Genomic DNA, 14,172 nt, shown 5'->3' with positions numbered 1-14,172 from the left:
ATATTCACCTGGTCAGTCTGGTCAGTCTCCTATTTTGTGGGTAGGGCCTGTGTCTTATTGTGTGGTTGGGGCCTGTGTCTGATTAGGGGTGCAGGGCCTATGTCTTATAGTGTGGGTAGGTTCTATGTCTTATGCTTCTTCACCTGCATTGCTTGCTGTTTGGGGTTTTAGGCTGGGTTTCTGTACAGCACTTTGAGATATCAGCTGATGTACGAAGGGCTATATAAAATAAATTTGATTGATTGATTATTGTGTGGGTAGGGCCTGTGTCTTATTGTGTGGGTAGGGCCTGTGTCTTATTGTGTGGGTAGGGCCTGTGTCTTATTGTGTGGGTAGGGCCTGTGTCTTATTGTGTGGGTAGGGCCTGTGTCTTATTGTGTGGGTAGGAAATGTGCCTTATTGTGTGGGTAGGAAATGTGCCTTATTGTGTGGGTAGGGCCTGTGTCTTGCCTCCGGTGGTGGTGAGCTGCATCAGACTTCCCGATGCTGGACGATCCGCACCGGTGGCCCAACTGAAGAAAGTTCTAGAAGAACGAAAAATAAGACTATGAGAAAATAAGAAAAGTAAGAGAATGAGACTATGAAATGGCTAGACTATGGGTGCTAGCAGTTACTACTTGTAAGTGAGTACAAGTGAAACATGGTTGTCTTATAGTATATGATATAAGAGAGTCCACGTTTTAATTAAGCACTGGGTGAGATTAAGTTGTTTTCTATATGTCAAAGTCTAGAAGAAATTTCAAGAAGACAAAAAAAGGCCACAATATTGATGGCTTTTATGTATTTTATACCTCTGTGCCTCTTAGTTATGTTGTTAGCCAATGACCTATTTCAACAGCAACTATATCATGAGATTGATATTCACAATTCAAAGTCAACATTCTACACCAGTCCACCAAACGGACATTTGATAAGCTGATGAACTGAATCAAAGTGCTCATTTAAATTCCCCTCCCATTGCTTCTACTTATACTCCCAGACCCTCATCTGTTTCTACTGGTAATCTGCAGGGTTAATGTTGTCCAACCCTTCTGGGATTATAAAACTGGATCAAATCCCATCTAATCTCTACTGTGTACAGAGGAGAGACTGGAGACTATGTGCTCTGTGTCTAAACTGAAATGAAAAGATGAACACAAACTTTAGGGGCTCCATACACTAGTTTAGGGGCTCCATTAGTGTGTTAGTTACAGTACATAGTTAACATTGCATTTACAGCAAATTTGGGTAAATCCAAGACTATATCCAGTCAAGAGTATTGAAGAAATGTAAGATTATTATTAGTTGATTGATATGTCCATCAAATTAACCTTTTGATCACATTACAGCATTATTCAAACCAGACATTTGGCTCTAAATATCTTTTGGCAAGACTTTAACAAATAATACTGCAATACAATTGAGAAGGCCATTTTCCCAGGCTAAGAGACAGCATTGCCATCTTCTGGTGAAATACTGGTGTACAAAAAAGATTGTCTACAATTATGGTCATACGTTGAAGAAAGAGTTAAATCTGTATGTTCTAAACCTTTAGAATAATTTAATGACGGTCTTACAGCATAAATATACAAATAATTTTAAATATCAAGATTAACTAAATGATCAGTAAAAACATACAGTAATGAAAACAACCCATCATCCACGATATCACACTCACTCTGCAATGTACTCCAGTGGTGTCCAGGAACCAAAGTCTGCATCAGGCATGAACTTCCTGTTCATTGGAGTATCCAAGGTTACCCTGTGTAATCAAGTCACATGACAATATTCTGGTGGTGGTAGGAACTGGCTACCTGAGGCCTGAAGCTCTGGTCCTGGACTGATTGTAACAGGCCCATGTAAACCCCTTGTCAACAGACAAAAAAACAACAGTAAAGCTAAAGTGTAAAGATGATATTTACCACCAGCAAGCATCCGACAACCTCTGATGAAGGCCTTTCACTGTTATATTTTGAGATGAGCATGATAATTGATACATAAATACTTGCATTTATTGAAATATGATTTTACATTTCAGTTGTATTAGTTGTACAGTGCCTTGCGAAAGTATTCGGCCCCCTTGAACTTTGCGACCTTTTGCCACATTTCAGGCTTCAAACATAAAGATATAAAACTGTATTTTTTTGTGAAGAATCAAGAACAAGTGGGACACAATCATGAAGTGGAACGACATTTATTGGATATTTCAAACTTTTTTAACAAATCAAAAACTGAACAATTGGGTGTGCAAAATTATTCAGCCCCTTTACTTTCAGTGCAGCAAACTCTCTCCAGAAGTTCAGTGAGGATCTCTGAATGATCCAATGTTGACCTAAATGACTAATGATGATAAATACAATCCACCTGTGTGTAATCAAGTCTCCGTATAAATGCACCTGCACTGTGATAGTCTCAGAGGTCCGTTAAAAGCGCAGAGAGCATCATGAAGAACAAGGAACACACCAGGCAGGTCCGAGATACTGTTGTGAAGAAGTTTAAAGCCGGATTTGGATACAAAAAGATTTCCCAAGCTTTAAACATCCCAAGGAGCACTGTGCACGCGATAATATTGAAATGGAAGGAGTATCAGACCACTGCAAATCTACCAAGACCTGGCCGTCCCTCTAAACTTTCAGCTCATACAAGGAGAAGACTGATCAGAGATGCCCATGATCACTCTGGATGAACTGCAGAGATCTACAGCTGAGGTGGGAGACTCTGTCCATAGGACAACAATCAGTCGTGTATTGCACAAATCTGGCCTTTATGGAAGAGTGGCAAGAAGAAAGCCATTTCTTAAAGATATCTATAAAAAGTGTTGTTTAAAGTTTGCCACAAGCCACCTGGGAGACACACCAAACATGTGGAAGAAGGTGCTCTGGTCAGATGAAACCAAAATTGAACTTTTTGGCAACAATGCAAAACGTTATGTTTGGCATAAAAGCAACACAGCTCATCACCCTGAACACACCATCCCCACTGTCAAACATGGTGGTGGCAGCATCATGGTTTGGGCCTGCTTTTCTTCAGCAGGGACAGGGAAGATGGTTAAAATTGATGGGAAGATGGATGGAGCCAAATACAGGACCATTCTGGAAGAAAACCTGATGGAGTCTGCAAAAGACCTGAGACTGGGACGGAGATTTGTCTTCCAACAAGACAATGATCCAAAACATAAAGCAAAATCTACAATGGAATTGTTCAAAAATAAACATATCCAGGTGTTAGAATGGCCAAGTCAAAGTCCAGACCTGAATCCAATCGAGAATCTGTGGAAAGAACTGAAAACTGCTGTTCACAAATGCTCTCCATCCAACCTCACTGAGCTCGAGCTGTTTTGCAAGGAGGAATGGGAAGAAATTTCAGTCTCTCGATGTGCAAAACTGATAGAGACATACCCCAAGCGACTTACAGCTGTAATCGCAGCAAAAGGTGGCGCTACAAAGTATTAACTTAAGGGGGCTGAATAATTTTGCACGCCCAATTTTTCAGTTTTTGATTTGTTAAAAAAGTTTGAAATATCCAATAAATGTCGTTCCACTTCATGATTGTGTCCCACTTGTTGTTGATTCTTCACAAAAAAATACAGTTTTATATCTTTATGTTTGAAGCCTGAAATGTGGCAAAAGGTCGCAAAGTTCAAGGGGGCCGAATACTTTCGCAAGGCACTGTATGTTTGAATGTGCACAGATGCAGCCTACAGTCTTTTGAATGAGCACAGATGCAGCCTACAGTCTTTTGAATGAGCACAGATGCAGCCTACAGTTTTTTGAATGAGCACAGATGCAGTCTACAGTCTTTTGAATGTGCACAGATGCAGTCTACAGTCTTTTGTGCACAGGTCCAGTGAATAAAGCAACCCTCCTATTCGTATTGGGAGTGCAGAAGAATTGCAAGTCATGGGGGTAATGCTAACCATATGTGACAGCTATGTGACAGCTAATAGTAGCCTGGCAGGTGGTCACAGTCCAACCTTATGCAATTGGAATATACCATAAAAGATAACTGAGAATATTGACTACAAAACTCAGATACAGGCTTCTCATGCTGACAGTGCAAAATATGTGCTTTACATCCATTTGTTAATCAATGAAACTATATATACAGATAGCTGCTCATGAGGTGAATACATGTAATTTATTTGTAATGTAACCTTTGACCTCCACTGTTGCAAATAAATTAAATTCCTAACAACTATTTCCAATGAGTGCAGGTTTTTCCTATTCCTATTCATAATTAGTAAGTAATAAACTGTAAAAATAACAAATGGTATCTTTGGCAAGTTATAAGCTGTAATAATAACAAACGGTATCTTAGGCAGGTTTCTCCTATTCCTAATAAGTAATTGAGTAACTGTAATAAAAACAACAAGATACCTCACAATTTAATCATTTAGCAGACACTCTTTAGGCAGAGCAATTACGGTTAAGTGCCTTGCTCAAGGGTACATCAACAGATTTTTCAACTAGTTGGCTGAGGGATTTGAACCAGAGACCTGTCAGTTACTGGCCCAACGCTCTTAACTGCTAGGCTACTCACGGTAGTATGGCAACTGCCACAGCTCCAGGGGGCATCCCACTGTCTTCTCCTGCTAAACTCTGACAGAGCTGGTGGACTGCTGACTTGGCCATGCCATAGCCCACCATGCCTGAGGAGAGAGAGAAAGACGGAGGGATGGAAAGAGGGACAGTGAAATAGGAGAGATGTTTGGATAAAATCAGATAAACACCAATAAATCTTACCATAATAACAAGGGACATATACACAATACTAGAGTTACAAAGTAATCCAATGATTGTCGGATGTGGTAGGGCTTGCAAACTATTACAGACTACAAAGGGAAGCACAGCCACGAGCTGCCCAATGACACGAGCCTACCAGACGAGCTAAATAACTTCTTTGCTCGCTTCGAGACAATCAACACTGAACCTGTCCCTGACTGAGTCTGTAATAGCAACATGTTTCAAGCAGAGTCCGTGTGCCCAAGAACACTAAGGTAACCTGCCTAAATGACTACTACTGCTTTGAAAGGCTGGTCATGGCTCACATCAACACCATCATGCAAGCAACCCTAGACCCAAATCAATTTGCATACCGTCCCAACAGATACACAGATGATGCAATCTCTATTGCACTCCATACTGCCCTTTACCACCTGGCCAAAAGGAACCCCTATGTGAGAATGCTATTCAATGCTACAGCTCAGCATTCAACACCATAGTGCCCTCAAAGCTCATCACTAAGCTAAGGACCCTGGAACTAAACACCTCCCTCTGCAACTGGATCCTGGACTTCCTGACGAACCGCCCGCAGGTGGTAAGGGTAGTTAACAACACATCTGCCACGCTGATCCTCAACACGAGGGCCCCTCAGGGGTGCATGCTCAGTCCCCTCCTGTACTCCATGTTCACTCATGACTGCATGGCCAGGCATGACTCCAACACCATCATTAAGTTTTCCAACAACACAACAGTGGTAGGCCGGATCACCGACTACGATGAGACAGCCAATAGGGTGCCAGGATAACAACCTCTCCCTCAACGTGATCAAGACAAAGGTGATGATTGTGGACAACAGGAAAAGGAGGACCGAGCACACCTCCATTCTCATCGACAGGGCTGTAGTGAAGGGTAGCGGGGCGGCAGGGTAGCCTAGTGGTTAGAGTGTTGAACTAGTAACCGAAAGGTTGCAAGTTCAAATCCCCGAGCTGACAAGGTACAAATCTGTAATTCTGCCCCTGAACAGGCAGTTAACCCACTGTTTCTAGGCTGTCATTGAAAATAAGAGTTTGTTCTTAACTGACTTGCCTAGTTAAATAAAGGTAAAAAAAATATATAATTAAAAGGTTGAGAGCATCAAGTTCCTTGGTGTCCACATCACCAACAACATTTATGGTCCAAACACAGCAAGACAGTTGTCAAGAAGGCACGACAAAGCCTATTCCCCCTCAAGAGACTGAATAGATTTGGCATGGGTCCTCAGATCCTCAAAAAGTTCAATAGCAGCACCATAGAGAGCATAGAGCACTGGTTGCATCACTGTCAAGGCCCTAAAAATGGTCAAAGACTCCGGTACCGGAGTGCCAAATCCATAAGACTGAACAGCAAAACAAATGGCTACCCAGACTATTTGCATTGTCCCGCATTATCCCGCCCCCCCCCTCTTTTATGCTGCTGCTACTCTGTTTATTATCTATGCATTGTCACTTTAACTCTACCTACATGTACCTCAATATTACCTCAATTACCTCGACTAACCTGTGCCCCTGCACATTGACTCTGAACTGCCTGTATATGGCCTCGCTACTGTTATTTAAGTATTTAAGTATGTTAGCTAAGTATCTTTTTACTTTTCACGTATTTTTCTTAAAACTGCATTGTTGGTTAAGGGCTAGTAAGTAAGCATTTCACTGTAAGGTCCACCACACCTGTTGTATTTGGCAAATGTGACAAATACAATTTGATTTGATATACAGTACCAGTCAAATGTTTGGACACACCTACTCATTCAAGGGTTTTTCTTAATTTTTACTATTTTCTACATTGTAGAATAATAGTGAAGACATCAAAACTATAAAATAACACATCTGAAATCATGCATTAACAAAAAAGGGTTAAACAAATCAAAATATATTTGATATTTGAGATTATTCAAAGTAGTGACCCTTTTACTTGATGACAGCTTTGCACACTCTTCACAATCTCTCAACCAGCTTCACCTGGAATGCTTTTCCAACAGTCTTGAAGGTGTTCCCACATATGCTGAGCATTTGTGGCTGCTTTTCCTTCACTCTACGGTCCAACTCATCTCAAACCATCTCAATTGGGTTGTGTTCGGGTGATTGTGGAGGCCAAATCCTCTGATGCAGCACTCCATCACTCTCATTCTTGCTCAAATAGCCCTTACACAGCTTGGAGGTGTGTTGGGTCATTGTCCTGTTGAAAAACAAATGATAGTCCCGCTAAGCGCAAACCAGATGGGATGGCGTATCGCTGTAGAATGCTGTGGTAGCCATGCTGGTTAAGTGTGCCTTAAATTCTAAATAAATTATAGACAGTGTCACCAGCAAAGCACCCCCACACCATCACCCTTCCTCCTCCATGCTTCATGGTGGGAACCACACATGCAGAGATCATCCGTTCACCTACTCTGCGTCTCAAAGACACGGTGGTTGGAACACAAAATCTCAAATTTGGACTCATCATACCAAAGGACAGACTTCCACCGGTCTAATGTCCACTGCTCATGTTTCTTGTCCCAAGCAAATCTCTTCTTCTTATTGGTGTCCTTTAGTAGTGGTTTCTTTGCAGTAATTCGATCATGAAGGCCTAATTCACGCAGTCTCTTCTGAACAGTTGATGTTGAGATGTGTCTGTTACTTGGACCCTGTGAAGCATTTATTTGGGCTGCAATCTGAGGTGCAGTTAACCCTAATGAACTTATCCTCTGCAGCAGAGGTAATTCTGGGTCTTCCTTTCCTGTGACGGTCCTCATGAGACCAGTTTCATCATAGTGTTTAATGGTTTTTGAGACTGCACTTGGAGAAACTTTAAAAGTTCTTGAAATGTTCGTAATTAACTAACCTTCGTGTCTTAAAGTAATGATGGACTGTCATTTCTCTTTGCTTATTTGAGCTGTTCTTCCCATAATATGGACTTTGTCTTTTACCAAATAGGGCAATCTTCTGTATACTACCCATACCTAGCCATAACACAACTGATTGGCTCAAACGCATTAAGAAGGAAAGAAATTCCACAAATGAACTTTTAACAAGGCACACTGTTAATCGAAATCCATTCCACGTGACTACTTCATGTAGCTAGTTGAGAGAATGCCAAGAGTGTGCAAAGCTGTCATCAAGGCAAAGGGTGAAGAATTTGAAGAATCTCAAATATAGAACCTCAAATATAAAATATATTTTGATTTGTTTAACACTTTTTTTTGGTCACTACATGATTCCATATGTGTTATTTCATAGTTTTGATATTTTTTTAAATACCCTGGAATGAGTAAGTGTCCAAACTTTTGACTGTCACTGTATGTGTTATTACAAACAGTATATTTTGAACTCAACATACATTCACTACACGTTTATAACTTCCTGTTTATATACTATGGACAAATATTCTGGGTGCTTTTTGTTCCCAAACTTTGCCCATGGCAGTATTGAGATGACTGCTTGTTTCACAGACATGCTTTTGATTTCCCATCAATGTTTGTGTAAATACAGTAGCATATGGAAACAACTAACGTAAGATGTTTTTTTGGAAATGCCTTCAGAATCCATTTCCTCAAAGAGCATTAACAGACTAGCGTGCTGAATCCCCCAAAAGTTAAATCAATGTTATTTGACAGTTCAACCTGACTTTTAAATCCAAGGTCAAGGGTTAGGGTCATAGGGTGCACACATGGTTAGCAAGCCTCAGTCTTTAACCCCAAATCAACCCTAAATCTTTAAGTCCACAATGTGTGCATCTGGCTTTGCAAGACCAGTTGTTGCTAAGACACCACTGGCAAGACCAGCTGTCCTTAAGACACCATTGGCAAGACCAGCTGTCCCGAAGACACCACTGGATACCAAACTACCCAAAAGACAGTATTTCACCAGAGAACTCAGTAAAGCTGGTTGAGCATGTCTTTAGATCAGACACACTATTAGCTAGGTAAGGTAAGGTCTTAAGTATTAAAGCTAATAAATATTAAGTTAAAGATATAAGCACAAATAACCCCTAAACACCTCTTTAAGCACTACTACCATCTTCCAATGTCTTGTTTTTGTCAGTAATACAGACAATTTGTATTATGATCATAAATACTTCAAGAGTATTTTTCCCCCCATCTTTTTCCCCCCATAACATTAAATACATCTGAAACTTTTGGTCCAAAAATATGCAGAACAACGAATCCATGCTTTTGTCACTTCAAGATTAGACTACTGCAATGCTCTACTCTCCAGCTACCAGGATAAAGCACTAGTGCTAAATACAGCTGCTAGAATCTTGACTAGAACCAAAACATTTGATCATATTACTCAAGTACTAGCCTCTGGCTTCTTGTTAAGGCTAGGGCTGATATCAAGGTTTTACTGCTGACCTACAAGGCATTACAAGGACTTGCTCCTACTTATCTCTCCGATTTGGTCCTGCCGTACATACCTACACGTACGCTACGGTCACAAGACGCAGGCCTCCTAATTGTTCCTAGAATTTCTAAGCAAACAGCTGGAGACAGGGCTTTCTCCTACAAAGCTACATTTTTATGGAATGGTCTGCCGATCCTTGTGAGAGATGCAGATCCGGTCTCAACCTTTAAGTCTTTACTGAAGACTCATCTCTTCAGTAGGTCCTATGATTGAGTGTAGTCTGGCCCAGGGGTGCGAAGGTGAAAGGCAAGGCACTGGAGTGACGAACCACCCTCGCTGTCTCTGCTTGACCGGCTCCCCTCTCTCGACAGGGATTCTCTGCCTCTGACCCTATTACAGGGGATGAGTCACAGGCTTGCTTGTGCACCCCCATGCCGTCCCTAGGAGGGGTGCGTCACGTCGTGCCAGGCTTTTTTCGCTATACTCGACTTGACTGACGTGACCTTCCTGTCTGGTTTTGCGACCCTTCGGACTCGTGCGGTGGGGGAGATCTTCATGGGCTAAACTCGGCCCTGTCTCAGGGTACTAAGTTGGTGGTTAGTTGATATCCCTCTGGTAGTGTGAGGGCTGTGCTTTGGCAAAGTGGGTGGGGTTATATCCTGCCTGATTGGCCCTATCCCCGGACAGGGCCAGAGTGTTCCCAGACCCCCCCGTCTCAGCCTCCAGTATCTATGCCGCAATAGCCCTTGTGCCGGCGGGCTAGGGTCCGTCTGTCCTATCTGGTGTAATTCTCCTGTCTTATCTGGTGTCCTGTTCAATCTTAAGTATGCTCCCTCTAATTCTCCCATCTCTGTCTCATGCTCTCTCTCTCCCCCTCGGAAGACCTGAGCCCTAGGACCATGCCTCAGGACTACCTAGGCTGATGACTCCTGGCTGTCGCTGTCCCCAGTCCACCTGGTCGAGCTACTGATCCAGTTTCTGCTGTTCTGCTTGCGTCTATGGAACCCTGACCTGCTGTTTCGACCCTCTCTCTCTCTCTACCGCACCTGCTGTAACAACCTCTGAATGCTAGGCTATGAAAAGCCACCTGACATTTACTCCTGAGGTGCTGACCTATAACCACTGTGATTACTATTTGACCCTGCTGGTAATCTATGAACATTTGAATGTCTTGAAGAACAATTTGTCCTTTATGGCCATGCACTGCTTCTACATCTGCATTGCTTGCTCTTTGCTGTTTTATGCTGGGTTTCTGTATAAGCACTTTGTGATTTCTGCTGATGTAAAAAGGGCTTTATAAATACATTTGATCGATTGAATCGGCATAAGGCAACCGACGCACTTGCAGTACCTGTTAATGGTCATATTAAAGATGTATTTCTAAGACTCACACACTTCTGCCACAAGGAAGCTCTGAGCGTTACTTGACATGAATTTAAGAGATCATGAAAATCTGTAAATCTTGTGGGTTATAGCATCGACTTTGTAAAACAGGGTAAATACTGTAGATCCTCTTTTCATTCAAATAAATATAGACATACTTTCTTCAATATCAAAACCTTATTCATATTTTATGGAGAAAAACCCCCACACAGGTGACAGTTACACTATAGGAAACATCCCCCCAAAATATTAGACATACCACTGTCAAAAAAAGTTATCTAAACCAAGTCTGTGAGTGAAATCCCTACAATTTCCTGGCCTGTGTCTAGTGTAGCACTAGTTTCTACAGTAATCTACATTCAATGGGAGAACAGCACAACACACTCTAACCATGTCTACAATTGGAGACCCAAATTCTGCTGACTCATTCTCCTCCCCAACCTAACAGCCAATGAGAGTGGGGGCTTTATACCGACTGCTGATCAGGGATTTTAGGTGCCCTAGTGTCAGGATTTATATTGTTCTCAGGACCATCACATGGGTTACACACCACACAGGGAATGGCATGGTTGTTGGGTCCTATAGGTAACGTCACATGCATACAGGGTCAGGCTTAAAATACCGGAGAGCATTGTGTGATAAACCATAGTAGTAACAATTTCTCTCCTCATTAAAATAAATATCATATTCAACATGTTACTCATAGTTTCGTTTCTACTATATATCAGTCTTTTTTGTATTTCATGGGTTCCTTGTTTCACAAATAGTTTGACGACGTAAGCTGCTATCGTGACGACAGCCACCCTTAGAAATAAAAGTTGGAATGAGACGGTGGTCAGAACAGAGGCACAGTCCAACAGTGTCAGCATGAACAACATTACAGGAGAAAAGAACAGCAGGGTGCCATTTATTGAGATGTACTGGAGGGAGCTCTGCAGAGTGGTCACTAGCTGGCACAGCCACAGCCACAGCCACATAGTCATACAATCTGATTTTAAACGTAACCTTAACCTTAACCACACTGCTAACCCTAATGCCTAACCCTAACCTTAAATTATGACCAAAATGCAAAAAAGAATAATATAGAATGCCAGTAGAATCAAATAGAATACCAGTGGAATAGAATAGAACCCCAGTAGAATAGAGTACCAGTTGAGTAGAGGTGTGGCGTCTTACCACTAGTACCACCCAGTGATGCTTTAGCCCCAGCCAGAGTCAGTAGTCCACCCTGCTTCAGGTGCACAGCAGCCAGATGGCTAGATATGGTAGAGGTCCACACACTCTGCTTCCACATCATGTCTGTGTTTTTGTACAGGTCTAAAAAAACAACATACATAACAGAAGATGTTTTTAGGACCAACATTGCAACATTGAATGAACCATGTAATTAAATGGAACGAACAAACATCCCTATTGAATGTCAGATGATAATTCAGCCTATGGGGAAATTGGTTTGAAAGGGGTTTAAATGTTTAAGGGAGATATTTACATTTTAGCAGACGCTCTTATCCAGAGCGACTTACAGCAGTGAGTGCATACATTTTCAAATTATGTTTGTACTGGTCCCCCGTGGGAATCAAACACACAACACTGGAGTTGCAAGTGCCACATGGTACCAACTGAGCCACAAGAGACCTGGCATTCAAATCACAGTATATGTTCAAAATGAACTGATAATATCTCAGTGAAACACTCTTGAACCTTTGGAGCTGCAATTTCCTCCAGCCCATCCGCCTGCCACACACAAGATGGCATCCACTTTCTGGTCCCCTAGCAACTGGGCCACATCTGCTGTCACCTGCAGCAAGAGATAACAGTCTATTACAACGGGCTAGAATCTGGGTGTTTTACGGTAATTATCCAGCGTTTTGCAAATCAACGGAGTGTTCAAAAAGCTGTCAACATCACAGAGGGAGCAGGTGAAAGCACGCTCCTCCTACCTGTCCTGCTTGCTCAGTAAATGACTCCGACAACTTCACCAGCACGTTCGCGTTTGCCTCCTCACTGGCAACGATATCGATGCTGGCTACCCACTTTTGGAAAATAAAGAAAGAACAACAGCGCATGAAACATTTGCAATCTTTGGAAAATAGGATGTTGATATCGAACTATCCTTCAACGTCGGCTATTTATTCCACATGCAATCCAAAAGTAGGCTCAGTAAATTATAACAACTGATTATATGTTTTCCGATAGCTCTGGGCTGGCATCGTTAAAACGTCTTGATAATGACAATTGATGATGACAATTTCAATGGTTTAATTTATTTTTCCTTGCTTCTTACCATAGCATCCAGGGCTAGGCCTACTCAACAAGTGGTTATTGAAAATATAATAGACACTGGGGCAAGAAAAGGCTCACAATCATTTCGTAATTGTATTCTATATGAATAAAAAAAATAAGTATAGCACTCACCCATCCTTTAGATTTGAAGTGCTGAACAATTTTGCTACCCAGTGCACCTCTTCCTCCGTATACGAGTACCCGACTGGCAGCCATGCTTTCTTTACTATGCGCTTCAAGCAATGATGACTATTTCACTACCATTACACGACAGCTACCGTAGAGAAAAAGAGAGCGAGAGAAAGGGAGAGAGATATACACCCACCCCCAATATTTAAACAGACACACTCAGCACATCAGAGGCAGACCAAGGTTCAATATTGTTCTATGTAAAAATGCGTAAGCTATGATAACATTATCAGTGCATAGGTTAGCCTACACCAGGGATGGCCAAATAGCAGGCCGCGGTCTGCATACATTTTGAACTCAGTCAAGGTCTCAACTTACTGTTGAGAGTTATAATAGTAGAATACACAAGGCACAATTTCTCAATTTGGTTGTGTATCAGCAGTTTTTCTCTTGTTATGTCAGTCACTGACAGTCACTCAATTAGCCCATGTAACGTTAGCTAACAGTTAGTCTAGCAGCCAGCAATCTAAACTTGTAGTAATCATGGTCGAATTACCAACCTGGGCCCCCATTGATTTTGTTAGTCACTCTCAGTCAGATATCATATTATGGTAAATGTGTAGAATTGCAGGAAATTAGCTGTAAACTGCGCATTTTTCTCACTGCCCCATGGCAAAATGAGTAGAATTGCATGAAATTAGTTATATAATTGAAAAATCTTCTCTCCCCTCATGGCAAAACGTGTTGGATAATTTATCATTTTTGAAACACCTGAAACAGCTTTTTCTAGAGTCATAATCATTAAGCTTAATTTGATGTAAAAAGCATACCTCTTCAGGTGTCTGTATCCTCAAATATAATTTTCCCTTGTGGCGACCAGCAAAATTGTCTGAATGTTTGTTGTTTTACTATCCTTGTGAGGACTTCTGTTACACACAAGGATAGTTAAACACACAAACACACACACACACACACACACACACACACACACACACACACACACACACACACATAAACACACTCACACAAATTATGTGCATACTCATGTATTCAGATAAAATAAAAAGTACAGGATTTGGATACAGCAGCAGTGAGACAGCCACATGTTATGACAGCAGCCTGGCCTGTGGGAGTACATCCTAGTCATCCTGAGTACAGCATGTCTGAATCTGTCATAGCAACACAGCTCATTGAGATGTCATCAAATCATTTTCATGCCCTGGGCTTTCACTCGCAGTCAAACATATCAGGCTAGATTTCTAATTGCACATCCAATGAATACACATTTGAAATAAACACAAGAAAATGATACAGCG

General features: G+C 41.6%; 1 protein-coding gene across 2 annotated transcripts; it reads right to left on the bottom strand.

Annotated features, from left to right (window-relative positions):
* Positions 1-261: 261 nt before the first annotated feature.
* On the bottom strand, positions 262-13,844 carry qdpra (quinoid dihydropteridine reductase a). 2 transcript variants are annotated; one of them, XM_090198059.1, is made up of 8 exons: positions 13,687-13,844; positions 12,860-13,001; positions 12,385-12,477; positions 12,146-12,242; positions 11,621-11,761; positions 4,519-4,627; positions 1,658-1,741; positions 262-524 (listed from the first exon to the last, which is right to left on the bottom strand). In XM_090198059.1, the coding sequence occupies exons 2-8, from the start codon at positions 12,941-12,943 to the stop codon at positions 422-424; spliced, it is 711 nt and encodes a 236-aa protein (XP_090054185.1). In that variant the 5' UTR covers positions 12,944-13,001; positions 13,687-13,844; the 3' UTR covers positions 262-421. The 2 variants fall into 2 exon arrangements, with proteins under 2 accessions (XP_090054185.1, XP_090054184.1); XM_090198058.1 differs by lacking the exon at positions 13,687-13,844 and having other exon boundaries at positions 12,860-13,219.
* Between the last annotated feature and the right edge of the window lie 328 nt (positions 13,845-14,172).

The sequence above is a fragment of the Oncorhynchus mykiss genome, chromosome 14 (genome assembly GCF_057628025.1).
Source record: "Oncorhynchus mykiss isolate SJ-2025 chromosome 14, ASM5762802v1, whole genome shotgun sequence".
Lineage (NCBI taxonomy): Eukaryota > Metazoa > Chordata > Actinopteri > Salmoniformes > Salmonidae > Oncorhynchus > Oncorhynchus mykiss.
Note: the sequence above shows the minus strand (reverse complement) of the source record. Positions and strands in the feature narration are given on the sequence as shown.